The following is a 27,702-nucleotide window of genomic DNA, read 5'->3' as shown; positions in this document are numbered from 1 at the left end:
AAAGGACTCAAAATAAACTTAAGATTAGAAACCTCTCCTCTAAATAACTGATAAATAATTTCAAATTTTTAGTTTAGATTTTATCCATCTTCCTACTCATTCCTACCTTCAAAACACTTTCAAAAATCTCAATCTATAATACAGAAACTAGGAACAAACTACAGAATATAGAAAAATTACAAATGTTTGGTTAAATATGAACTGAAAAATGAGATGTTACCACAACAGAACGCTAAGACAAAGTTCGCTGACTTCAGAATTCTAACATATAGATAAACTAGAGTCTCTGAAGTAACAAATTCATATGATTTTTAAAAAAGATTCATTTAATGTTATTGGAAAAGCAGATGCACAGAGAGGAGGAGAGACAGGAAGGAAGATCTTTTATTTGATGATTCACTCCCCAAGCGGCCTCAGCAGCCAGTGCTGCGCCAATCCAAAGCTAGGAGCCAGGAACTTCTTTCTGGTCTCCCATGCGGGTGCAGGATCCCAAGGTTTTGGGCTTTCCTTGACTGCTTTCCCAGGCCACAAGCAGGAAGCTGGATGGGAAGTGGAGCTGCTGGGATTAGAACCAGAGCCCATATGGGATCCCGGCACGTTCAAGGTGAGGACCTTAACCCCTATGCTATTGCATAAAGCCCGAATGCATATGATCTTTAAAAAGTATATTTAAATTTATACAGTGAAATCCATGAGAGTGAGAAAATACAGATTTAATAAAAGCACCATGTTTCAGAAAAATGAGATGCAGAATGAAATATGACAAATTCCTAGTAAATTTCTGACCTTCACGTATCAGCAAACAACATCTCAATGTTCCATGAAGATATAAAAGTATACATTGCAAAAATGGATTAGCACAGGCTCTCCACAGCATACTCAAAAAATCTTATACCCAGCTGCAGTGTCATGCCAGCACATGGAAATGGGCAAATACCACAAACTCAGAATCCAGCAGCCAGAAGCCTTTCTAAAGAGAGTGAGAGCAAACCCTCTACCTTGCCTGGCACTGTACCCTTGTGGTTAAATTTCTCGCCTTGCATATGCTGGGATCCCATGTGGGTGCTGGTTAATATCCTGTCTGCTCTACTTCCCTTCCAGCTCCCTGTCTGTCATCTGGCAAAGCAGTCGAGGATGGTCCAAAGCTTTGGGACCCTGCACCCACGTGGGAGACCAAGAAGAAGCTCATGGCTTCAGATCAGGTCAGCTCTGGCTGTTGCAGCCACTTGAAGAGTGAACCAGCAGACAGATCTTTCTTTCTGTACTTCCTTCTCTATATATGTGCCTTTCCAACAAAAATAAAAATAAATCTTAAACAAACAAAAGCTATCTACTGATGGGAGCCAACGAATTAACACAGAATTTAAGAATGATGAGGCCTTGTCAAAAGGCCAGGTGATTAAGAGTGAACCCATTCTATGTCTTTTTTTTTTTTAAACTAATAATCCTCCTATTGCAAGCTGAGTCACCACAATTTGCACCACCACTTTCTGGGGCCAAACCCAGTTATACCAATAACTTTGCTCTCTGCACCCAATGGCACAGAGGAAGAGGGGGGACAGGAGGAAGTCCTCATCCACATGAGACTGGTAGGATTAAGTGAATGAGTATCCGCAAAGTGCTAGGAACAAGGATAGGTAAAACAACTAAAGAAAACAAGGGATGGGAGTTTGGCTGAGCAGTTAAATCCTCATTCCTTACACAATGTCTGCTTTTGAGTCCTGTCTCCATTTCCAATTCAGATACCAACTTCTCAGGAGGCAGTATGTGATAGTTCAAGTGCTTAGGTACCTGTCATTCATGTGGGAGATCCAGACTGAGTCCTAGGCTCCTAACTTGGACCTCACCCTGCCCTTGGTGTTGTGCGCATTTGGGGAGAAAATCAGCAAATAGAAGGTCTGAGATTTTCTTGGCCTTTCAAATAAAAATAAAATAAACAGGTATAAAAATAAAAATCCCCTAAAAGAAGCCAAAACACTAAAACCAAACCAAACCAAATCAAACCAAACCCAAACAAAAAACAGAACACAAAACCTTGTTAGGGGCAGGTGATGTCCTTGTGGTTACAGACACTAGTTAGGGGGGCTAGTGTTGTGCCTTAACACATCACGCTACCATTAGCAACACCAGCATCCTATGTGGGTGCCAATAAGTTCCAGCTTCCAATCTAGCTCCTTGCTGGTGGCCTGGGAAAGCAGGGGAAGACGAACCACTTCTTTGGGCCTCTGTATTCCTGTGGGAAACCCAGATGAAGCTCCTGGCTTCAGGCTTCAGCCTAGCCTCGCCCAGCCATTGTGGCCATTTGGAGAGTGAGGCAGTACATGAGAAGATTTCTTTCCCCCATCCCTCTCTCTGTAATATTGTCATTTGAATAAATTAAACAAATGGTTAAAAAGAAGATTCCAGTTGGGATAGTTGTACCCCCATCTCGGTATCTGGGTTCCACACCCAGAATGTGAACCTCTGCTTCCTGCTGATGTGGACCCCAGGGGAGACAAGGAGACAGCGGTGATGGGCAAAGGGACTGAGTCCCTGCCATACACATGGCAGACCCAAGCGGGGGTGCATCTCAGGTATCTGGAAAGTGAACCAGCAGATTGGAGCTCCCTCTGTATCTCTCTGCCTCTCAAATCAACGAAAAATTTTTAAATACTCTTTTGCACAGATCCATCACCACAGCAAATGTACAGCAGGCATGTCAGGCACTATTTCTTTTACCACTCACCTGGCTCTTCCAGGACACAGCAAGGCTGGAAATATAACCACAATCCCAAACATGAATGTTTCATCCCGCCTGCCTGGTACACAAGGGCACAGGCTGGCAGTTACTCTCTGAAGCTTCTCTACTGGGAGTCATTTCAGGAGGTAATGAGTAACATAAAAAGCAGTGTTTATGGTGAGCGCTACTAACTGGATCACAATGTCCTTCAAATCACTTGCCACGCAGACAGCACTGTTTTCTCATAACTAAATACACTCTCTTACTTGCAGGAGTATGAGAGAACTACCTGTCATTACTCACCTAGATCAAGGAATTGCAGGCAGTAACTAAATCCTTTAACTCTATTTTTTAAGAGTAATTTATTTTTTTTTTATTGGAAAATCACACAGACAGGAGGAGATATAAAGATCTTCAATCTGCTGGCTTACTCCCCAAGTGGCTGGCAATGGCCAGAGCTAAGACAATCTGAAGCCAGGAGCTAGGAGCTTCTTCCAGGTCTCCCACGTGGGGCAGAGTCCCAAGGCTTTGGGCTGTCCTCACTGCTTTCGCAGACCACAATCAGGGAGCTGGAAGGGAAATGGAGCAGCTGGCATATGAACCAGCGCCCATATGGGATCCCAGCACATGTAAGGCGAGGACTTTAGCCACAAGGCTACCGGGCCAGGCCCAAACCTTTTACTCTTAAACCACCATTTCTTCTACCTTTTGTCCTTTCCTCTTTCCTATCATCTAGAATGCCCACTTCGCCCTGACAAAAAATTGCTAATAACTTAAATATCAACCATCCTCTAAAATGTTCCCTCTTAATATACTTTTTTTAAAAAAAGATTTACTTATTTTTATTGGAAATGCAGATATACAGAGAGGAGGAGAGACAGAGATCTTCCGTCCAATGGTTCACTGCCCAAGTGAGCACAATGGCTGGAGCTGAGCCATCCGAAGCTACGAGATTTTTCCAAGTCTCCCACACGGGTGCAGGATCCCAAAGCTTTGGGCCATCCTCAACTATTTTCTCAGGCCACAAACAGGGGGCTGGATGGGAAGTGGGGCTGCTGGGATTAGAACCGGTGCCCATATGGGATCCCAGTGTGTTCAAGGTGAGGACTTTAGCCGCTAGGCCACGCCGATGGGCCCTTAATGCACTCCTATTAGTCAAGAATAACAGAGAAGCAGTTGGAAGACAAAATATAATAAGGAAAATAACTGACATCAGCCAATTTTAAAGTCCACAAGGTCAAAAGCTCATTAGGTCAAATAGTTGCATCCTTTCAAACAGCGCAGTTTTCCACAGCTCACTGGAGCAAAGCTGTTCACACAAACATAAGTTCCCAGCAGGCGTGAGAGGGCCCCGCGCACCAGACCTGCTTCAGGTCTCTAAGCCTGGGTGTCAGGGCCGCTCATGAGCCCCAGGGGAGCCAGTGCTCTCTCACCCTCTTTGCCCAGACCGTATTCCTAAAAACATAAACAGTAACAAGTTACTCCTCTGTCCTCTGTGTTTTTCAGAGCCAAATGCATCACTAAGGAAAATACAGTAATGTTTAGCCATTAAAATTAAGTTAATCTGAGGTGGGTGGGGCCATTTTTAAAATTAAGTGGGGTCAGCACTGGCTATTCCTTTACCTTAAAACCCTGGCATCTCATATGGATGCAGTTCTGTATCGTGACTGCCTCACTTCCCATCCAGCTCCCTGCTTATGGCTTGGGAATCAGCAGAAGATGGCCCAATGCCTTGGGTCCCTGCACTTTCACGGGAGACCCTGAAAAAGCTCCTGCCTTCAGATTAGCTCGGCTCCAGCCATTGTGGCCATTTCAGGGAGTGAACCAGCAGACAGAAGATCTTTCTCTCTGTATCTCCTTCTCTCTGTAAATCTCTTTCCAAAAAAATAAATCTTCAAAAAAAAAAAAAAAAGGTAATCTTAATTCTTGATCTGAGACTATACATTTACATCTACTTTCTGACTGAAATGAGAATTTCAAACTAGTTAGGGAGGACCTCATATCACAGCTTCAACATTTTGTTTGCCTTTCTGCTAACTTTCCTGGGTATTCACACCTCACTTGGGGCTCGAACACTCGGCCCCCACCTCCCTTGGAGGAAAGCAGCCATGACTGGTTAAGTGAGCAAACACAGTTTTAAAAACACACAGCAGCTCTAACATGTCTGCCATTTTTCTTAAAAAGCACAGCTTATAAATAACCCCAGGGAAAGTTAACAGTGTCCAATCCAGAAAAGGGATACCTGACTTTGTAACCAAATGAACACCTCCCCACGGACAGATTCCCTTGTGCTCTTCCTGCTCTCTCTCTATCGGTAACAGTCAACTGATAGCTCAGGGGGCATTGAGGGTTTGGAAGCCTGGGCTTTAACAGCGTTCTAAGAGCCAGGTCAAACTCGATACAGAAGAGAAATCAATATCTCCTAAAGAGCTCAAGACAGAGAAATTGACAAAGACTTTAAGCTGGTCTGGCTCAGATCCTTCCATGAACACTTGGGAGACTAACCCAGAGCCTCAGCCAACATGGCACGCACCATGTGGGGCTGCACACAGCACCATGGCTGTTAACTGTTAACATGAGTGCAGAAATGGGAAACCAGATGCCACAAAGTGCCTCATCTAACCACCACAGAATAGAGCCAGAACAAAATAATCCAAGACATTCACAAGAGTATGTTAATTAAATCTCACACTCTGAAGTAACCAAGACGTCAAAGGAGGAAACACAAGATACTAGAAAATAAAACCTATCAAAACTTACGGAACCTAATTAAGCAACAGTTAAAATCTATAGCTATGAAAATTATTAGATAAAAGGGGGGAGTGGCGTCATGCCTGTTTGTGACCCGGCTGCTCCACTTCCAGCCCAGCTTCCTGCTAATGTACCTGAGACAGCAGGGGAAGACGGCCCGGGTCCTTGGGCCCCTGTATCCAGGTAGGAGACCTAGATGATGTTCCCGGCTTCTGCCTGGCTCAGCCCTGACCACTGTGGCCACAGGAGGACTAATCAGTGGATGAAACATCCCTTCTCCCTAATTTCTGCTCTTCAAATAAATAAATCTTACAAAATAAAATCCAACAACATTACATGTAATATCAAAAAGCATTATATACCAGGATCAAGTGGGAATTATTGCCAAAATAAAGACCTCCATTCTTTGGGTTCACTCAAAGATCACAATTTAGTCACCTGTGCATCCTGGATCAGCTGCCAATTACAAGTATGATGTCCTCTCCAACAGCGGCACCTGTGCTTTCAGCACTGCTTTATTCTTTCAGGTCAGAACTGCAACTACCATTACGTATCTATGTGTTCCTTGCTCCATACCCAGTACCGAGGGTCAACTTGACACTGCTACATCCTCAACATTTGCTGAATTAACCACAACTCCATAATTCCAAAACATTTCCTATCAGTTCCTAAGTTACATTACTCACCTGAACGCTTCAGATTTTGCTGTATCTGCTGTCAAAAGAAAAAAAGACAACATCTCATTAGTCTCATCTTACATGACAAATTCATCAAAGCAAAATCCTGATTCGTTGCTTCGTAAGCGAGAGATGTAAAACCTCTTTACAAAAGTGTTCGGGAGTTTATACTACTACTGGAGTCAATGATGTCAATTTTTATTTATTTATTTTTATGGGAGGCAATAAGAACATAGTTTTCCTTTAAAAAGAGCCACCTGCAAGTCTGCCAGCACAAGCTGACTGATTTTGACTCACTGTTGGTGGAAAACAAGAACCAAGTTTTAAGTTATCAGAAATTTGAATGGCTTCACTGACAACTACATGTTTAATTCATGGTAACACCAAAAATAGTGAATTGTCAGTATTTTAAGAAAAATAAGGACTATGAAACATTTAATGATGGAATCTATATTTATTTGGACACCAGTGATGCTCCTGATATTGCACACACTTAAAATTCAATTTGTTTTAATACAAATTCAGACTGAAACCCATCACGAGCTTTACCTCATCAAAGTAAAACATGCAATTTCTTATATAATTGAGGTACCTTAAATAGCAAGCAATATATATGAATTTGGATGTTTATGAATGGTATATACTGGACACCAAATATCAAGACACTAGTTAACAGGGTTCTCTTTTTTCACTAATATGAAGAGAACAGATGTTAACTGTCCCACAGGTACTGCGGCAAGAAGACAGTCACGCCCACAGTTCCCTTTTCCCTGCTCCCCCAGGACCCTCTCTCCCTTCCCTTGCTCATACACTATTTACATAGACATAATTTTAATTTGCTCTATATTCCTAGGCTTAATTTGCTGCTAATCATAATATTCAACAAGTACAAAGTAAGAAGACTGCAAGATCATATTTCCTATGCAGTATAAATATGAACTAAAATCGACAGTCATATCCCAAAGTGAGGGTTTCATTTCTGCCCTTTCTGTGTGTTCTGTTAGCTGCCACATATCAGAGGAAGTATACGAGATCTGTTTTTCTGAGACTGGCTTATGTCACTAAGCATGATGGCCGGCATTACAATTATATACTAATGTTACACCACAGGAGATAAATTTTACCTAAAATCTATTCATCACATGGCATCATCTCTGAGGGGATTGAGATGCTTTGTTATGAGATGTTAGTCAGAAAGGGAGAGTTTTCCTGTCGGCTACCTGCAGTGGGGCCACCAGCTGTATTCTGGTAAACTGCACACAGGAAAGACTAGCACTCTGGAGGTTGAATCCTTGCATACAACAGCAAAGTGTGAAGGTAAGGATCCCAGAAAAGGAAGGAATTCCACCCATCTTCACTAACAGGTAACTGGATGGTAGAGGGTGAAGCTATAACTTTTAAAAGGAGTCCTCTCTTCATCTTGAGTTAGGACGTGCTAAGAAGTTGTCTTAAAAAGTACTTACTACAAGAATAAGTATAAGAGAGGTAAAGGTGGTGTTGGAGATGTCACAACCAGCCAGCTTGCCAGACATCACGGTGGCAAATGTTCTCTGACTTATTCCTTCAAGAAACTAGAAGGGAGCAAATTCTGTACAGGAGTTAACAAAAGGGAGAGGAGGGACTGCTGTCTGGAGAAATGCTAGAATGTTCAGTGCCTGCTCAAAGCACCAGCTAAACACAACCTCAGACACCATCTGCACTAGGATCAAGAGCAGGTTTCATGTCAGCTAATGGCAGCAGCCATTTCCCCCAGGTTATTTTATGAGACTGACTATACCAGACGTGAACTCTGGGTGATCGGGCTATAACTAAGGACTGTCAGGGTATCCTCCTCCCAAACCAACCAGAACCGCTCATGCTCAGCTGTCGGGGCAGAACAGCCCGCACGTCACCTTTCATTTGCAGAGTTCGTCGAGAATATCGTTTGCTGGGCCTCCTTTCAAAGGATGTGGATCTTCTTGCTTTGCTGGTTTTTGTGGTCTGATACTCCGTTTTCCCACTAAAATAAACAAGGTATAGCAACAAGAATGAGTTAGGACCTATGGTAACAAGATGTGCACATAAATAAGGCACAGTCTGTATGTAGGTTCTCTGTAAAACAAACATCCCTCTTAACACTCCTACTGCAGTGTGAGGCCTCTCTGTACCATACCAGATCCCCTTTTCTCTTGGCTTCAGAAACATGCAGGAGGTGATATTGGTTTTCCCCCTTGCACATCCCTAAGATCCTGTGAACCGTGGAGCAGCTGCGCTTTTATGGGCCTCTTCTTCCTCATTCACATCCCTCAATAGAAATTGCACAAAATGTTCAGTCTTTTCCTAATTGTGACATACTGTTCAGAATAATTTTGCTGAAATACTTCTTTAAAAAACTATTTTAAGAGAATGCGCCCTACTCTTAACATAGGTACAATACAAGTTCTATTCCATGAACTCAAAACAATTGATCAGCCACAACTTTGGAACCATCCACCTCTTTCAACCATGAGAAGCTCCAGTTCTGCTGACAATTCAATATCAATAATCCATCATAATGTAAACACAACATCTCTGACTTGTGACAAACAAACCAGTAGCTGGTAAGAACAATGTAACCGGGGACAGCATTATAGTGCAGTGAGGAAGCCACCACAGCCACACTAGCATTCTGTACCAGAACATCAGTTTGAACCCACCTGCTCCACTTCCTATCCAGCTCCCTACTACCTTGAAGGCAGCAGAAGCTGGTCCAAGTACTCAGGCCCCTGCTACCCTTGATGAAGGTCCTGGCTCCCAGCTTCAGCTGGTCCAGACTTGGCTGTTGCAGCCATTTGGAAAGTCAACTAGCAGATGCAAGATTCTGTCTGTCTCTTTGAATAGATAATGAGAGATTTATTTGTTTGAAAGAACAATGGAACTTTAGGTTTATAAAGAACCATAAACATCAATCAGATGAACATCACACTCAGGGCAAGATACCTTTCTATCTGGTATGCAGACACCGGATGGAAAATCAATGACTTGTTAAACATACTTAAATTAGGAGCTGGTCAACATAAAGATAAAGCAGGACACAAAATCCATTACACAGTTGCTATGTTTTCCCATCTTTACAAGAAATGACAATCAACAGTACCACCACATCTTTTTAATTTTGGCCAACTGAGGACTTTGGCAAAACACTTATGTCTGCAGCCCTTAATTTCCACACCTGAAAATGAGAGGGTTGGCTTTTGGGGTGTCTATGTGAGAATGGAAAATACAGAAAGCAACTGTTCAAATTAACTTGTATTCAGGACCCACCCAGCATTATGGCCCAGCAGAACAAGCTGCTGACTGTGACACCAGCATCCTGTATCAAAGCGCTGGGTCAATTCCTGTCTACTCTGCTGCCAATCCAGCTGTCCCTTAATGTAACTGCCACACATAGAGGAGACCCAGGTGAAGTTCAAGTCTCCTGGCGTCAGTCTCAGCCATTTGGAGTAAAGCCCCAGAGAGAAGAGCTCTCTCTCTCTCTTTTTCTCTCTCTCAGACACACACAAGCATACACCTTGTCACGTAGATAAGTCAATCCAAAGTTAAAATTAAATCAACCTGTATCTAAATCGTGATCCCAGCCGAATGAAGCCCGACCGGTGAGAACTCTTTTGCACGGGTCCGCGTAGGCGGAAGAAGGCGTGGTGCTCCACAGCGCACTTCCACAGATGCTTGCACGCTTTGGGATGATCCAGTCTAAAGACAAACGTGTGCTCCTGCTCTTTACCCTGAGCAAAAGGATGGAAAAGAGTGAAGGGGGGTACAGTCATCAGATCAAACAGTCCTGTATCGTAATTCCAAGACCCAAATACAACCACAGTAATATCAAGATGCAAATAAAAAGTACATAGTTTACTTCCAGCAACTGAAACACATTACAACTAAATAGGGACCAGCGTGCTGATACAGCATGCTAACTCTCCACCATATGGCTCTAGCATCTTTTATGGGAACAAGCTTATGTCCTTCTCTACCTCTCCTCGATCTTGTAAATCTACCTCTCAAATAAATAAATTTTATTAAAAAAAAAAAACACCTGTTTAAATAGTGTTCCTCACACTTTCTCATGGACACAGATCTGGTGGATAGTTCACTGTACTTTTTTTGGCTAAACAGTTTAGGGTGGAGGGCAAAGTAGGTGAGACCAAATATGTAAGTGCCACAGGAGGCTGTTGCTGTGACAGAAAATAGAAATGTTCAGTCGTTCTGCAGTAACATGAATGCACTCTGCTAGCACCACATTCAGAGATCTGAGTGTTCCTTCCATACTCATGGTAGAAGTACACAGCTCAGTGCCGAATCAGTGCCACCATCCTGATGCCATCTGAAACTGAACACCTGCAACACTAGCAATGAATGCAATCCAGCCCAGCTTGCGGGGCCATTTTCATGCTCTCTATCAGTGCTGATTACATCACAACTACACACTTAACAACGATTTTAAGCACCACCACCTATGTAGGACACATGCCAATCTTCTCACGGACATTTAAAAGCTTCAAATGTACAGGTCTTCAAATTGTTGAAATATATGACACTGGTGACTTACATAAAAGAAAATTGAAAGTATGGTCTTTTTTTGTCACTTATGCCATTTTATATTTTCAATTATTAAATCTCATAAATGTGTATGCAGATTACTAAAATTTACATGCAGAAATGTAGTTGATTCAGTCCAGCTGTTTTTAGGCTTTTATTTAAAAAAAAATTATATTTCTGACACTATTGTATGCCAGCCAATTCATGGCAGGCATCTTTTTAAAGTCCTTGAAATGAAGAGGTCAAATCATACAGCAAAAATACATTCTGACTTGACATCAACACTCAATGGCCAACGCGCTCTATGAAGACAGAGACCAGATGTCTCCTCCACAGCTTCCCAGTTTCCCATACCAGCACACAGTGAGGCGGTTAATCTGGATGTTTTTCCTGGTTTTTGCTTTTTGGGTTTTTTTTAACAAGAAAAATTCAGAGCCTCACCCAAAGATACAAACAACTCTGAAAAGTCTTTCTGCCTAAGCAAACTATGTATTTAAGACAGAACCTAATAAACAGTACCAACAGCCATCTTATCTCCCATCCTCTCTCCTTTACTTTGTAAAAAATAAATATTTAGGAAACCATAAAAGAATGAAAAGCATGTAAAGCTGCAATCATTCTGAAGTAACAATCACAGTCTGTAAGTTCCACAAACTTTTCTCTAAGCAAAATACTGTTGTAGTTTTAAAAATCTAGACATAAAACACTACTGTGCAGAACAGTCACTTATTACATGCATTTTCTTCTCCAGAGCTTTCCTGGCATGCTAAAGCATGGCTGTGGCTTTATATTGTATAAATGATGCCACGAGCTTTATGCCCACAGGACTCGACATATGCTGCTGGTGAGACCCTTGCGATAGCTTATCCACTTACTCCCACGACATTAAAACTTCCCTGAGAACAGGACTTTTTCTCATTCACCCTGACAAGTAAAACGCCTTGCACTGTACCAAGCACATAAACATTCAGCAGCTCTTTAGACTGACCGTTAGCACTGACTCCGAGCAAGCAGCAGCAGGCCAATATAACGCAAGCTTCTGCTAAACTAAATTCCACTAATACTGACCTAAATGTGTGAATTCAAAGACCGCTTTCTAACAGAGTTGCCTCTATTAGAAAAAAGTAACTAGTTTAACACCAGTATGCAAGTGTTTGAAAGACTCTTTAAATAAAGGAACCTTTAAGACCCAGTTACCATATGGTGTCATATATTTTATCCAGTTATTATATCTCAATTAGATCTTCACACATCCAGAATAACCATGGCAAATCATTAGAGGGCTACTACCTTGAAGCAGAATAATATTCAGCTGATCTCAGCTTTTTATTTGCTGATATTTATGTTGGAATTTACACTGACATTTTCATATAGCACCTTTACCAGACCAACTGGAAAGAAGATGAACCACCAAGAAGAAATGCAAGAATAAACAAACATGACCAGAGGTTAACAACCATAATGATTTAAAAAAAAGAAGAAAGATTCCATTGTTATATTTATGTATAAATATATGTATTTATGAAAACAAACCAGAATCCAATCGTGGTAAAGTTTCATCAAAACTCATTTTTACTTTTTCCTACTGCTTGTCACACTTCATGATGGCACAACCAAGGGATATATACCCACTGCTACTGCTAACAGTAAGTAGAAAAAACAGACTACAGATATATAAAACTTGGCTTGCATTCACAAAAGCTAGCAGAGTAACACAGGCAGTACTTTTAAGAGTGATAAAGTACAACAGTAACATATGTAGGAAAGGAAAATTGAAGAGCAGCACCTCTTTAAATCTCTTCAGTTTCCATCATAAGAATATTTAAACAAGGAAAAAAATCTGAAAACCCGTATCAAACCACCAGATTCAGCCAACAATTAGTCTGTTGCCTAATCTGTCTTATTTATCTGAAATGTCTGCCCTAATATGCACTCACTGCAGACAGAAGCATTATTCCGGATGTACAGTCAGGCTACAGGGCCAGTGTCGTCACGCACGAGTTAAGTCATTCCTTGGTAACACCGGCATCTCATACAGGAATGCGAGATACTCTGCTTCCAATCCAGCTACCTGTGAAGGCAGAAGCCGGCCCCAGCCCCTGGTCCGCTGTCACCCATGTAGGAGAGCTGGATGGAGTTGCTAGCACCTGGTTTTGACGTGGTCCAGCCTTAGCCATTGTAGTCCCTTGCCCTTAATCTTAAAGGCAGAAAACTATTTTTACAGTGGTGTGCACTGAATCAGGAAATGATCCTAGGACACCTCCACGCTCTACCACAGTGTCTGCATTCAAGTGCCAGCTGCTTCCAGGTTTAACTTCCTGCAGGCAACAAGTAGCTGGGTCCCTGTTACCCGGGTAGGAGACTCCAATTGGGTTCTTGGCTTTGGGCTTCAACCTATGGCTTCATCCCCAGCTGTTGAGGGCATTTATGCATTCAACTAGCTATCTTCCAAATAAATAAAAAAATAACTATAGAATTAAAAATAGATAAATAAAAAAATATTATAGAGCAAGCTTTTGCTTCATGGCTCTCTAAAACAAGACACATTCCCCTTTTGAAAGACGTTAACTTACCTTATAATATAACCATTGTTAAACAAGTAACACGAGACAATTCCTACCTGATCATCATCTTCTACAACCACCAATGTTAATTTATTCTTCTTGAAATCCAATCTGGTTATCTTGGGCCTACAACAACATGAGACCAACAGTCAGTTTAAAAATAAGTGTCCTCTACATTAAAAAAACAAAACAAACAAACAAAAACTTTTACTTGAAGCACATTTCATCACTTAAAGCCTGAAACGTAACTTGCTCTATCAAAAAAAAAAGCTAATAACAGAAAACAGGAAAACGCATCATTCCAAAGCCAGATTTCTGAAAAAGTTGATATTGTACATACATTTGACGCTAAAAATATTTTTAAAAATTGAAAGAAATTTAAGTATTTTGCAGATCCTAGTTAAGGCACACAAGATTCTCCAGCCTTGGTTAAATTCCTGCATACAGCAAAGAATAGCAAGCATTTAATAACAGGCATCACTAATGCCTAGAATCTTTACCTTGATTTTCTACAGTGATTTTAGTGTAAGGAAATACATATTTAAAAAAATTAAGCTTCACTTCATAGCACATTCCTGTACCAAAATTCTGTACTACCTACCACATTTGAACTGTGTACTTTCACAAACTGTCGATCCCAAGACGTGATTCTCCCTCCCACTAATCTTTCATTGTAAGTTGTATAAAATAACTGTAAACATGACTTGCTTATAAGAGCTATACTAAAACAGTTAAGTCATAAGTAAATAATATTTGGAGAGGGTGAAGGCAATAGCATTTATTTTTCTAACAAACATGTACATACTGCTTGCAAGTGCCAGGTAGTCTTAGAATAACTAATTCTCACACTCTTATGAGAAAACATAAATAAAGGCTTTCTTTATGTCAGCCTAGTATGTTTCACCAGTGGGCATGCTGGATGTGCCATGGGATTCCCTCTCAGGGTCCAGCTCCATCCACTGGGTGGCCACTGGAAAAGCACACCACTCCAAACACTAACAAGGTCCCTAACAGAAACATGGGGCTATCAACTGGACTTTGGCCCTGTAGGGCTCTTACATTCCTGGCCTGCTGTGAAAGGTCATGCCTGGCTTACATCCACACAATCCCATGCTAAGCTCTTACTGGTTCTGATGTGCACAAAGTAACGTAAACATGCTCTCGAAGTCTCAGCTTCTGAACCCACACAGAACGAGAAAGACCAAAACAGCTTTATAACCCAAGTAAAACAAACTTGCTCTCAATGTAAACATGAAAGGTGAACAAGATCTCAAAGGTTGGGTGACAGAAATCAAAACGGAGAGAAGGGAGCCAGCCAACATGGAGGGGAAGCACAGACATGACATCTCTTCCTATGCTAGAAGGCCACAGTGTCAGTCACCCAGACGAGAGATACATGAAAGAAAGTAGGAGGAAGGCAGTGCCATGCAGTCCCTCAACACCTAGGGAAAATATGCAAGGCATATTTCAACATACCTTGAAACTAATGGCAACAGAGAGGTTTGGAAATTAGCTCTGCACAGGGAGGATGAACAGTACAGGTGGAGGCTGGGAAATTGGCTCAACCGGCTAATCCTCCACCTCCAAGCCTGGCATCCCATATGCACACTGGCTCATGTCCTGAATGCTCCATTTCCCATCCAGCTCCCTGCTTGTGGCCTGGGAAAGCAGTAGAGGATGGCCCAAAGCCCTGGAACTCTGCATCCATGTGGGAAACCCAGGAGAAACTCTGGCTCCTGGCTTTGGATCGGCTCCGTTTGGGCTACTGCAGCCATTTAGGGAGTGGATGAGCAGATGCAAGATCTTTCTTTGTTTCTCCTCTTCTCTGCAAATCTGCCTTTCCAATAAAAATAAATAAATCTTTAAAACAGGACAGGTGACAACTTGATTTCCAAACTTTTGTTTTCTTTACTTTGCCAGAAATAAAATGACAGGGGCTGGCATCATGGTACCACGGTTAAGCTGCTCTGCCTCAGATACAGCTCCCTTCCAATGAACCTGTGCAAGCCGTGCAGGAAAGAACAGGTGGTAGGAGCCCTGCCAGCCATGTGGGAGACCCAGATGGAACTCCAGGCTCCGAGCTTCAGCATGGCCCAGCCCAAGCCCTTTAGCTGCCATTTCTGAAATGATCCAGCAAGTGAATGGAAGGCCTCTTTCTGACTTTCTCCTCTTTTAAATAAATAAACACTTCAAAGAAAAAAAAAGTAAGTACCATCGTTGGCATTTAACTCTGCTTACCAAAAAAATAAGCCGATTTTGGTCTCTCCTTCAAAAACGAGGACTCCTGTGGGGGTTAGTCCCAAGCTGTAGTCATTCCCATCTCTAGCCTGATTTAAGAAGTGAAAAACATATTAGTATCATTTATATAAAACAAGTGTTCTATTTTCACCCAACTGTTCAATTTTCTTTTCATACTGAGTTGTGATTACATATTCTTATGGCTAATACTAATATGCAAAGATGTTTCAGTATATCAAAAATAACCTCCTCAAGAAAATCCATGCATGTATTTGTATTTGCAGCCAGTGCAACACTGCACACTGGTTCCCGTAACCCACGGGGCACACAATCAAAGACCCCAGGGGCTTTCTGAAGCCACAGACAGGAACAATCCCCATAATCACTGTATTCACATACATTCATATGCTTACATGTATGCACGTAAAGTTGAATTCACAAATTAGATGCAATAGTAAAATCAAGCCATTATAAAATACACTGTAATCAGAGTTCTTTGAAAGTAGTCTCTGTCTCTCAAAACAGCTTGTTCATTTTTGGAATCCTCCTTTTAATGCTTCAGACTACCACAGCTGTCCATGGTAGCTGGGACCTCAGAAAGAAGAGAGTCATAGAGAATCAAGATGGTGGAATAAGATAAGGACATGTTTAAATAGATGAAAAATCATTAGACAGGGTGAAGGAGAGAGGGCACATTCCAGGAAACAGGAAAGGGCAGGCCAACGGCAGAGCGGCATCTGGAGAATGACGGACATGGGAAAGCAGCAGACAATGGTGTGGTGTTACAGCAAACATATAACCCAGCAGCAGTCAACGAGCAGCGAACTGAGCTCTACCAGTAGCCAGGTGGGAAGGGGAGTTCACCGAGAGCTCAGGAGGTGAACGCAGCAGAGAACTGTCCGGCCCGCTGATCTGTTTGACTCGACCAGGAGCAGAGACAGAGCAAAGGCTGTGGGACAGGACTATACATACACTAAGCTGGGAGAGAACTCATCTCTAGCCCGCTCAGTGTACTGTATCGATATTGTATCCTACAGCTTCCAACCAAAATAGCCCAGTTAGCCCCCAGAACTAACAGCCAGCAGATTCAGAACTCCACCAGTGGCACATCAGGTGCCATTTTGTACAGTGTGGCAAAGGCTTTGAGACTGGAGAGACAAGCGAGCTGTGCATGCACTGAGCTGGAAGTGAACTCACTAAGCTTAGTGCATTGCACTGGTCCCATAGAGAAAATCACACTGACTTAGGCATCCTATGGGTCAAAATAGGTCCATGTGGCCCTCAGACCTAACTGCCAGCAGGTTCCAGCAAGATCAGAACCACCAATAACCTAGCCACATAGGATACCTCATCAATCAAACGTCATAGATGAGTAGACTGGGTTAAAAAAACAAAACCATCTATTTGTTGCCAATAGGAGACACATTTCACCAACAAAGATCAGTGGAAACTATATCTCATGGATTTCGATTTTTTTTTTGTTTCACCTCTTCAAAACACTTCTTTTGATTATATTATTCAATGACTCAGCATCATTTTCTTCAAGAAGCTTCTTGATTTTCTTTTTCATTTCTTCAGTGACACATTAATCATTCAGTAGCATGTTATTTAACTTCATGGTGTTGTTAATTTCTTTTTTTTTCTTCCTGTTGTTGATTTTATTTTGTAGCTTTTCATTTAAGGGGATGTACAGTAACTGTGTAATGGAGACTATCATATCTAGCAACATGTTATTTAACTTTGTAGCACCATCAATTTCTATTTTTCTTCCTGTTGTTGATTTTGTATTGTGGCTTTTCATTTAAGGGGATATAAAGTAACTGTGTAGTGGAGACTATCATATCCAGATGTGAGGATACAATGCAGTATGCATCCCTACTTCCAGATAAAGATGGACTCCCAATGAAACTGTTTACTATATCTTGACACTAGGATGCTGAACTCTCATTGTCCATGATGCATATGATTGTGTATGATGCATATATGATTGTGTATGAAGAACTATACTACAGTAATGAGATAGGGGAACTCAGTGAGGGGGGAGGGAATTGGGTAGGTAATAAGGGAAATCCCATGATCTGTGGAACTGTATCATAAAATGATAATAATAAAAAGAAACAAAATTAAAAAAAAGAATTCAAAACACTTATTATAAAGCTTCTTATCAACAACAAGAAACACATACAGGAGTTCAAGGAATCTAAGGAATATGTCACACAGGAAATGACAACACTGCAACAAAGCCAAGCAAAATTATTAGAAATGAAGGACAGAATAGAGCAAATTAAAAATTCAACGGAAAGTCTCCACAATAGAACGAAAGAGGCAGAAGAAAAAACTCTCATAAGTGGAAGATATTCCTTTCTACAATGATGATGAAACAATCCGAAAGCTGGAGGAGCAACTGAGTCAAACTAAGAAAAGTATTCAAGAGTTACGGGACACTATTAAAAGGCCAAATATAAGAGTTATGGGAGTTTTACAAGGAGCAGAAAGAGAAGTTGGGTTTAAAAATGTATTCAGTGAAATAATAGAGGAAAATTTCCTTAATCTGGAGAAAGAATTGGGAAACAGAATACAAGAGGGCACAGAACTCCCTAGAGGGTTGACGAAAAGTGATCTTCACCATGACACATGATAATCAAGCTCGCTTCAATCAAACATAAGGAAAAGATCCTTAAATGTACATGTGAAAAAAATCAATTGACCAATAAAAGAATGCCAATCAGACTTACAACTGACCTCTCACAGGAAATTCTACAGGTCAGAAGAGAATGGAACAACATATTTCAGATTCTAACAGAAAAAAATTGTCAGCCCAGAATAATGTACCCAGCAAAACTTTCCTTTGTCTTTGAAAGGGAAATAAAATTCTTCCATAGTAAGGAAAAGCTCAAAGAATACACCTCTTCAAACCTGCCATATAAATGATAGTTAAAGATGATCTTTTGACAGGGAAAAGTAGTAGCACTTACCAAAACCAAAGGCAAATATAGACAACATCTCAAAAAGCAACAAAAGATGACAAAAGCAAATAATGAAAAATCCATTGCTAAAATAACAGGTCCAAATTGCTACCTATTCATATTAAAACTGAACATAAATAGCTTAAATCATCAAAAAATGTCAAAGATTAGTAGAATGGATTAAAAAACAAAACCCATCTATCTTTTGCCTACAGGAGACACATCTCACCCACAAAGATCAGCGGAAACTATATCTCACAGATTTTGATGTTTTTGTTTTTATTTTCATTTCTTCAAAATAGTTTTTTTTCTCATATTAAATTCTTCACTGAATCATAGGTCATACAGAAGCATCATTTTCTGTACGAAGGTTCTTGATTTCTTCCTTTCTTCAGCAATGCATTAGTCATTCAGCAGCTTGTTATTTAATTTCATGACATTGTAAATTTCTATTTTTCTTCCTGTTGTTTGTTTTGTGACTTTTAAGGGGATGTATAGTAACTATGTAACGGAGAGTATTATGTTCAGACATGAGGATACAATGCAGTATGCATCTCTACTTCCAGATCAAAGATGGACTTGCCCCCACAATGAAACTGTTAAATATACCTTGACAAAAGGATGCTGGACTTTCTCCCTATGTCCATGCCTGCAATGATGGACTTATGACTGTTTATGAAGAGCTGTACTATAATAATAATATGGGGGAAATCAGTGTGTGGAGGGTAGGGACTTGGGGAGGGGGATAAAGGAAATCCCAGAACCTATGGAACTGTATCTAATAATAATAATAAAAGAGTATAGTATCAGAAAAAAAAAAAAAAAAAAGAAAAGCCATGGATAAGGGAAGACAGCTGTTGTTCAAGGAATGCCTTTTCCATGTTCCTTATACCTCTTAAACCACAAGTTAAAAAAAAAAACTTTCTAAGAATAATGCTGCTACTTCTACTGGAAATAACTGAAATCACTACACAAGCTATACATTTTCAGCTTTACCTCTTGAATTACCTTAACTTTAAAAAGATCTATTTAGGGGTCCTGTGAGGTGGCCCAGTGGCTAATCCTTACCTTGTACATGCTGGGATCCCACGTGGGCTCTGGTTCATGCCCTGCCTGCTAAAGTTCTCTGCCTATGACCTGGGAAAGCACTCGAGGATGGCACAAGGCTTTGGGACCCTGGGAGACCTGGAGGAGGCTCCTAGCTCCTGGCTCCAGATCAGCTGTGCTCAGGCTGTTGGGTCCCTTGGGGAGGGAACTAGCAGACAGATTTCCCTCTCTCCAATAAAAAATCTAAAAAAAGAAAAGCCTACTCAATGGCTAACACTGCTGTGAAGCCAGTTAAGCTGCCCATGATGACACCAGCATCCTGTGTCTCCTGTGTCCTGGCTGCTTTGCTTCTAATCCAGCTTCTTGCTTATGTATCTAGGAAAGCACTGCAAGCCTGCCTGATTATTTGGGCCTCTGCCACCCATATAAGAGAACTGGATAGAGTTCCTGGCTCTTGGTTTTGGTCTACCCAAACCCAATAATGTGGGGAGTGAACTCGCAGACTGATCTCTTTCACTGTCTCTCCTACTCTGTGCCATCCAACCTTTCAAATACATTCATTCTAATTAAAAAATAAATGAATGAAAGTTGGTTCAGCTGAAATAATGCAGAACACTAAGAAGTGAAAAGAACAGAAAGTAGTCTAGAACTATATAAAAGCCATGGTGTACCTTTTTGGAAATTGGATTGTTCCTCTTCTTACATAACAAATGTCAATAGATTCTAGTCATTCAGTATTTAATCTTTTTTTTTTCCTTACCACACATCCAAAGGATCTTACACAAGACTGCCCACCGTGAGCTCCCTATACGGTAAAACCTACCACACGACCCGACACAAAGAACATCCCAAAGTCGCCACAGCATAAAACTTACCTTGACCACGTGCATGTCAACCCCATACATTTCTAGCCATTTGGCTTTATTCAAATAATTGGTTTCAGCTTGTGCTGGTGTCTGACCTCTGAAATATAACACATAATATTTTTGAATATAATACTTTTGAATAATATAAATTCTATATCAAAGAGAGAAACAGAAGAAAATGAATGACAGTGATGAATGAATGATGAAGTCAAAGCAAAATAAAACAAAAAAATAAAAACTCAAATGCCAAGTACCTGTATTCTTTCCATTTTTCAAATATAGCCAGTTCCATCTCTTCCGTCTGAACAGGCACAAACCTGAACTCCGACACAAGTTCAGGACTGTGCTCTGCAAGATCATAGTCACCAAGTTCAGCTACAAACAAAGTTATATTGTGTTAACATGAATATACTTAATCCCTATGGAATCTATCTTCACAATCCACAGCACTAATAAAAATCATTAGGAGGATTAAAGACACTTTCTTAATCTGTCAAGAATTCTAACACACAGAATTCCTCAAAATAAATCTGGCTTAGAATTACAATGTGTCTATTCACACTATAACTTACACATATATTTTTAGTTGAATATGTATCTCTTCATTTACTCATACCTTAGTGGGTAGCTTTTGAAAATCACTTTGTGGATTTCCACTGAGAAATACTTGCTGACATAATAAATGAGTGAGAAATTCATGAATTCTTTAAACACAATTAGTCATTTTCTATAAAGAATTTAATACACACATCATAATGCCAGGAACATTGCAAGATAATTTCCTAATTTCTAATATTATTAATTCCAATTAACTGAAAATTATTGAAAAACACCGAGGAAAAAGGCCACAAGGAAAGAAATGAATAGCACACAAACATCTGCACAGTCATCTATACTTATTCTTGAACTGTGGGATTGGGGAACACAGTGCCACCAATTTTCAATACTTTAAAAATCATTTCCCGGGCACAGGGTGATGGGCAAAGTGCCTAATCCTCGCCTTGCGTGCGCCAGGAACCCATATGGGCACCAGCTGGTGCTCCAGCTGCTCCACTTCTCATCAAATTCCCTGCTTATGGTCTCAGAAAGCAGTAGAGGATGGTCCAAAGCTTTGGGATCCTGCATCTGCATGGGTGATCCAGAAAAGGCTCCTGGCTTTAGCTCAGCTCAGCTGCAGTCACTGTGACCACTTGGAGAGTGAACCAGCAGATGGAAGATCTTTCTCTATGTCTTTCCTTCTCTCTGTAAATCTGCCTTTCCACAAAAAATAAAGTTTAAATAAAATTTTTAAATCTGCCTTTCCAATAAAAAGTTTAAAAGTCTTTAATTAAAAAATTCCTTTAAGAGAACATATCACTCATATTAAAAATTGAAATCTTTTTTATAAAGTTGGGGAAGAAAACAACACTTGTATCAATAAGTAATAATCATTGCATTTATATATTGAGTACTTTATACAGTTATGTTAAAAGCATGATAGAGGGTACTTCCAAAGGTCCTGGGTGGGCATTTTGGCCTGCTGGTCACGGTGCTGGGTGGGATGTCCACAAACCACAGTGGAAAGTCTGGCTTGAACATCTGGCTCTGGTCCCTGAGTCTAGCTCTGAGCTCCTAAGAGCAGCTAGAAGGTTCCAGGAATTGGGATCCCTCCACTCACATGGGAAATCTGGAATTTTCTGGTTCAACCCAAGCCAAGGCAGGCCATTTGGGGAGCAAGCAGTAGATGAGGACAGCCCTGGCTCCCTCTTTCTCACAGGTCTTCTGCTTCTCAGTTTTTATGTTCTTCCATGGACTTAAAAGTTTGCAGGAAGTGAAATTTAGAAACCATCTTGTTTCAGTGCAGAAACTTTTAAATACCATGCATGTATATCGTTTAATGCATGTATATCGTTTCCAACCTTGGAAAACATGTTTTTTTTTTTTAAGCCTCACGTTATTAATAAGGAAATTGTTCTTCAATCCTAAGATGCATCAAACCGAGTCTGCTATCTAATGCTGTACCTAGATGGGAGCATGAAGGGAGGGCACTTAGAAGGGCTGTTCAGAGGCCCCCGGAGCACTTGCATCGGTTACTGGAAGTTAATTCTCTGGGCATTCTAACTTTCTGCTATCATGTATCCCAGGAGGCAGCAGGTGAGTGCTAAAAAGACCTGGGTTCCTAGCACCCACATGAGAGACCCTGACAGAGTTCTCACATCCTGGCCTTGGCTCAGTGCAGTCCCAGATGTTGTGGACGTTTGTAGAATAAATCAGCAGGTGGGAGACTTCTCCCCCTCTATCTCTCCCTCTGCCTTTCATATTTATTCTTTTTAAAAATTATTTTTCTTTTTTTATTGGAAAGTCAGAATTTCAGAGAAAAGGAGAGACAAAGAGAAACATCTTCCATGTACTGGTTCACTCCCCTACATGGTCACAATGGCAAGAGATGAGATGAGATGAACTGTTCTGAAGATAGGAGCCAGGAACTTCCTCCTGGTCTACCACGTGGGTGCAGGGTCCCAAGGCTTTGGGCCGTCCTCAATGGTTTTCCCAGGCTACAAGCAGGGAGCTGGATGGGAAGCGGTGCTGCCTGATCAAGAACTGGTACCCACATTGGTTCCTTGTGGTTTGAAGGTGAGAATTTAGCCAACAGCCTTTTGCAATGGGCCAACAGGTTTATTACCAAGAATCTTAAGAACAAGCAGGATTTAGGGGCCAGCACCGTGGCATATCATGCTACGCCTCAGCCTGCAGTGCCAGTATCCCATATGGGTGCCAGATGGCATATTATACAAACACTTCCATCAGAATATTTCGTTTCATTTTGCAACCATAATTGAAAAGTCTCCCTTTAAAAATCCATTTTTATTATAAAATTCCAAAGTTTAATAGTAGACTATCCATATTAGAAAGTACAGAAGTGAGGTTTTCATTCACCTCCCTTATTAGAGACCACGTTACTATGATCCTCAAGAACTTGAAGACATGCTTTTTGTGACTCCTTCCTGGATTCATACTTAAGAATAAGACTAAATTCACAAAACAGCAGTAATTTACCCAAAAATCACAGCGCTCATTTTAAGGGAAAACTTTAGCTCAGGGGGCTCAATCACAATATATAGTGAATCATCAGAAAGACTGCAATTTTAGTGCACAAACATCACAGAGAAAAAAGGAGCAAAGAAACAAAAGGGGGAAGAGAGAGAGAACACGAAAGAACACAGAGTTCCGCAGGAAGTCAGAGAAACAGTCAGAGCTGGACACAGGCACACGCTTACACAGACAGCGTTGTTTTCTCACACCTCACTTGGTCCAGAAATTCTTTAACTAAGGACAGAAGGAGAATCCACTCAGTCTCCAGTCAGCACAGCCGCCGCTCACCTTGCAGGTTATACGCTGCCAACTGCACCGCTGTATCGAAGGGGCATTCTAATCTGAGACCAAAACACAAAGTTGTTAAGTCAATTTCACAACCTGCAATTTAGAATAAATGAAAAAACAAAAACCAAATATATCCTTTCTGGTGATCATTTATTTCCTCATAGCTATGAGGTTATTTTCAAAATTATTTTCAGCCTCAGAAGAGAATGTACATTTATTAAATAAGCTAATACTTACTTTCCACTGAGAATATCTTGTTTTAACTGCAGAACAAATAAATACCTGGGAAAAGTAAACGATATAAATGTAACTCAGGAGTGCCGTTTACTACACAAAGAAAAACGTGCTCACCTCACAGACAATAAAGTAAATCAACATCAGGAAGTTCCCAGCGAGGAATGACAGCCAGCCTCAAAGGAAACCGCTGAGAAGACACTCCTGGGGAAGCGCTCCAGGATCTAAGCTGACGGGGCTCTGACGGCACCCTCCTCCTTCACTTCACAAACAAGACATGCACACGGAGAGATGGCCTTGCAATACGGAGTCACTGAGTCAATATCCCAGGAGGCGGGATAGTATAAACACAAATGCATATGACCTGAAGTTGATACACACCGCACCGGGATCAAACAGTTTTCATCCATCAGTGCACCCACATGAGCCAAGAAAGCGGGGACAGGGCGGGTGTAGGGGGCGGGGAGCCGACCTCAACAAACTTGGCCCAAGACACAAGACTGAGAAACATGGAAACACATCAGCTCAGTACAAAGCCCATGGCGGGAAGGGGGCAGGAGCAGCCCACTGGTCCCCTTTGGAGAAAGGCCAAGGAACCAATCCTTTACTCTTTATTCTAAAACCTCACCAAGGGCAAGAGTCAAACATTTGAAAACTGCTGTCCTAGGAAAAAACTCTATTCTGCCAGGGCCTGTTCCCAGAAGCAAGAGATCTGTTCCATCAGCTGCCTGTCACTTGGAAACCTTTTGACAACATTCCAAAAATCCCTCAGCACAGCTCTGGAGCGGGGTAGCGGGGCTTACCGCGTCAGCTCTTCACGAAGATTATTCGGTTCTGAGGAATAAAACTTAACTCGAAGATGCAGACAATATGGTGAACCAACTGCCATTAAAAACAGAAAACAGCAGCTGTTAAGTTAATTTAATGGTCTAAACAGGAGTTAATGTGTCACAGATTTCCTGCCAGGACAAAGATTCAAGGTTATGGAAGAACCGGTTCAGGGTGGATTACAGGCTGAAACTTGACACAGAAAGATCAATCAGTAAATTCATTTTCTCTCTCTCTCTCTTCTCTGTATTCCTATCACAATCGCCTTTTCCCTGGCAGGGCCTGAAGCATGGAACAGACACCCTGCTTGCAGTCCATACCTACGGATTCACTTCTTGATCTCACTGTTGCCACCTGCTCCCGGCAACTCCTCCACACACCAACCTCCTAGGCCCCGGTAGTGGGCACATGTGTCCCCTTAGTCTGTAAAGACCTGAGCTGAGCTGCCCTGAAGTTCTCAGCCATGCCAGAGGATAAGCTGTATGAGGAGCTGGACACGATATTCCTAGCCCTGAGCATGGCCAGGAACAACACTGACATTTTATGTGAGCTGCTTCATTTTCAATCTTTAATTTTAAAGGAGCAGATCTTTAAACTTTAGAAAGTGCTAACATGGTTTAAAATGCCAAACAAAACCCAAACAGGAGACTTCCAATACAATTACTAGATAAAAGCTGAACATGCCTTTCCTAAGACGCCAGCTCCACTGGCGAGGGGCAGGGCCTTCTGCTGCACACCAGCTTACAAGGCCCTTGTGTTTACATCAGTACCAGACCTGCGGCACTTGACAAAAGTCACCCCAAACCTGACTTCTCATGTCCTTACTACCAGGAATTAAATTTTTAATACACTTGATTTCCATTTTTCCCCCAAGCAATCTTTGCAGCACTTACTTTTCACTTGTTTCTTGATGCTTTTTGTGCCATCCAACCAATGCTGAAAATGAAACAACAGTCAGCAGTTAAGTCCTTAATAGAATTTTGGCATTTTAATCACTAAATGTTATTTTCATCATATCTTTATTGCAAACCACAAGGAAATAGTCACAAAAGTGAAGCCAAAGTGAGTGAGTGTCGGTGAAACAGAGGGAGGGAGAAAGAGAAAAGAGAGACCCAATACCCATGGCAGGTTTCAGACACATGTGAAGGAGAAAGACCTAAAATTGATCCATGGCTAGTTAAAACATTTCCTCTTAGGCCCAGCACGCCAGGATCCCATTCGGGCACTGGATCGTGTTTCAGCTGCTCCACAATGCATTCAGTTCCTGCTTGTGGCCTGGAAAAGTAGTGGAAGATGGCCAAGGTCTTGGGACCCTGCACCTGTATGGGAGGCTTGGAAGAAACTCCTGGCTCCTGGCTTTGGATCAGCTCCTGGTCATTGCAGCCACGTGAGGAGTGAACCAGTGGACAAAAGCTCCTTGTCTCTGCCTCCTTCCCTGCGTAAATCTGACTTTCCCATATAATGAATGAATGAATTAAAATTTCTCTGGCTCTTGGTAATGCTGATAGTTCAAATCTGACCTTGGTTTCCTTGGCGTTCCCAAGTCAATTACTCTTTCACAGCCATTAAAATAAGAGAAGAATCCTCCTATTTTAGTTCTTCTCATGTGTTCATTCTTATAATAAAAAACAAAAGATTTGTTACCTGGATCTCTATGGAAAAACTGTTAGGCAATATCAGTGTCATCTAACTTTTAACAAAGAGGTACAACCGAGGAACTGGTCTATTTCAAAGTGTCCTGGGGGTGTAAAATGAAGCTCTTCCTTGCAATCAAGGCTCAACCTACAGAATGAGGCAGTCTTCGCTCCTTTACAAATAAAGGATGTTAACACTGGGACTGGCAGACTTTGAGTCTCAAGAGCAAGAGCCTTCTGATTTATGTAACTTCTTTACAGTGAAACTTCGTGCAACAAACAGACCTGAAAAACAACTCCAGATCCTGCCCTGATAACCGGTTTCCAGGTTGCTCCCCGTTAATCCCTTCACACCACCAAATCCTCACAGGGACGGGCTGCAGGCTGGGACCGGGCTCCAGCATGCTTTCCATTCCAAGCACCCCCAAGCCCCCGCCAGAGGAGAGGAGTGCTCTTGTGCCGACTGGCTCACAGAGCTGAGGAATCTACTTTCAAAAGTCCAGATAGGAAGGAGAGGGCAAACAAGGCTGCATTGTGCACAGGCTTGCCAATTATTCACTCAGCCTTTCCTCCCCTCTCTGTCCCAAGATCCCCAAGCGAAACTCCTGGGACTGTTGGCACAGCGGCAGGTTGAAGTAAGATGCTCAACCTTTCCAAAGGCAAAGAAACTCTTTACAATGCCTGCCCTCAACTCTAAGCAGTTGCTCAGCCAGCTCCCATCTTTTAATGCATTCAAGTGGAACGGCCACTGCAAATGTTCACGATCAATGAAACACTAGCCCGGCTAGGAGGCACAACACAATGCAGCCGAAGTCACTTTAAGACAGCACAGTCCATCTGCCTCTGCCTGGCCCAGAAATCCAACATCGCCACTTTGCAGGCTTAACTGTCCCGGACACCTACTCACAGACTGAATAGAGATAAAAGCAGTTCTCACAGCTAGCTTGCTTTCTCCCCAGATCCAAGAGCCTGGATGATGCTCGTCTCCAGGTTTTATCTATTGCACTGCAATAAAACAGCAAGCGGATGGCTGGTGCCCCAGTATTGTGACACTCTTGGACGCCCTAATGAGCGGGAATGAGCTAGGCTCAGCCAGGAGGCCATCTGACAAGGTATTGCTAAGACCTCAACAAGAACTGTGTTTTTGATCTCCTCATTTCACATCCAAAAACCATTATAGCTGTGAGCAGATTTACCCGCAAAGGACATCAGAAGATGCTAAAAGAACTCTGTATTAGACCCAGTGAACTGCTTACAACAAAGT

At 41.7% G+C, this 27,702-nt stretch overlaps 1 protein-coding gene across 1 annotated transcript in view; it reads right to left on the bottom strand.

Moving 5' to 3' along the window:
- Window positions 1-27,702, bottom strand: part of EPB41L5 (erythrocyte membrane protein band 4.1 like 5) — a 58,114-nt gene that overhangs the window by 5,395 nt on the left and 25,017 nt on the right. The window contains exons 3-13 of the mRNA XM_040979129.1: window positions 25,698-25,740; window positions 24,780-24,858; window positions 23,980-24,024; window positions 23,743-23,795; window positions 20,637-20,757; window positions 20,392-20,479; window positions 15,504-15,592; window positions 13,322-13,391; window positions 9,721-9,890; window positions 8,040-8,146; window positions 6,157-6,184 (exon numbers count right to left, since the gene is read on the bottom strand). Coding sequence (XP_040835063.1) covers window positions 6,157-6,184; window positions 8,040-8,146; window positions 9,721-9,890; window positions 13,322-13,391; window positions 15,504-15,592; window positions 20,392-20,479; window positions 20,637-20,757; window positions 23,743-23,795; window positions 23,980-24,024; window positions 24,780-24,858; window positions 25,698-25,740 — 893 coding nt within the window. The remainder of the gene's footprint in view (window positions 1-6,156; window positions 6,185-8,039; window positions 8,147-9,720; window positions 9,891-13,321; window positions 13,392-15,503; window positions 15,593-20,391; window positions 20,480-20,636; window positions 20,758-23,742; window positions 23,796-23,979; window positions 24,025-24,779; window positions 24,859-25,697; window positions 25,741-27,702) is intronic.

The sequence above is a fragment of the Ochotona curzoniae genome, unplaced genomic scaffold (assembly GCF_017591425.1).
Source record: "Ochotona curzoniae isolate NIBS_2020 unplaced genomic scaffold, NIBS_Ocur_1.0 contig_3037, whole genome shotgun sequence".
Taxonomy (NCBI): Eukaryota; Metazoa; Chordata; class Mammalia; order Lagomorpha; family Ochotonidae; genus Ochotona; species Ochotona curzoniae.
This window is presented reverse-complemented; position numbering and strand designations above follow the sequence as displayed.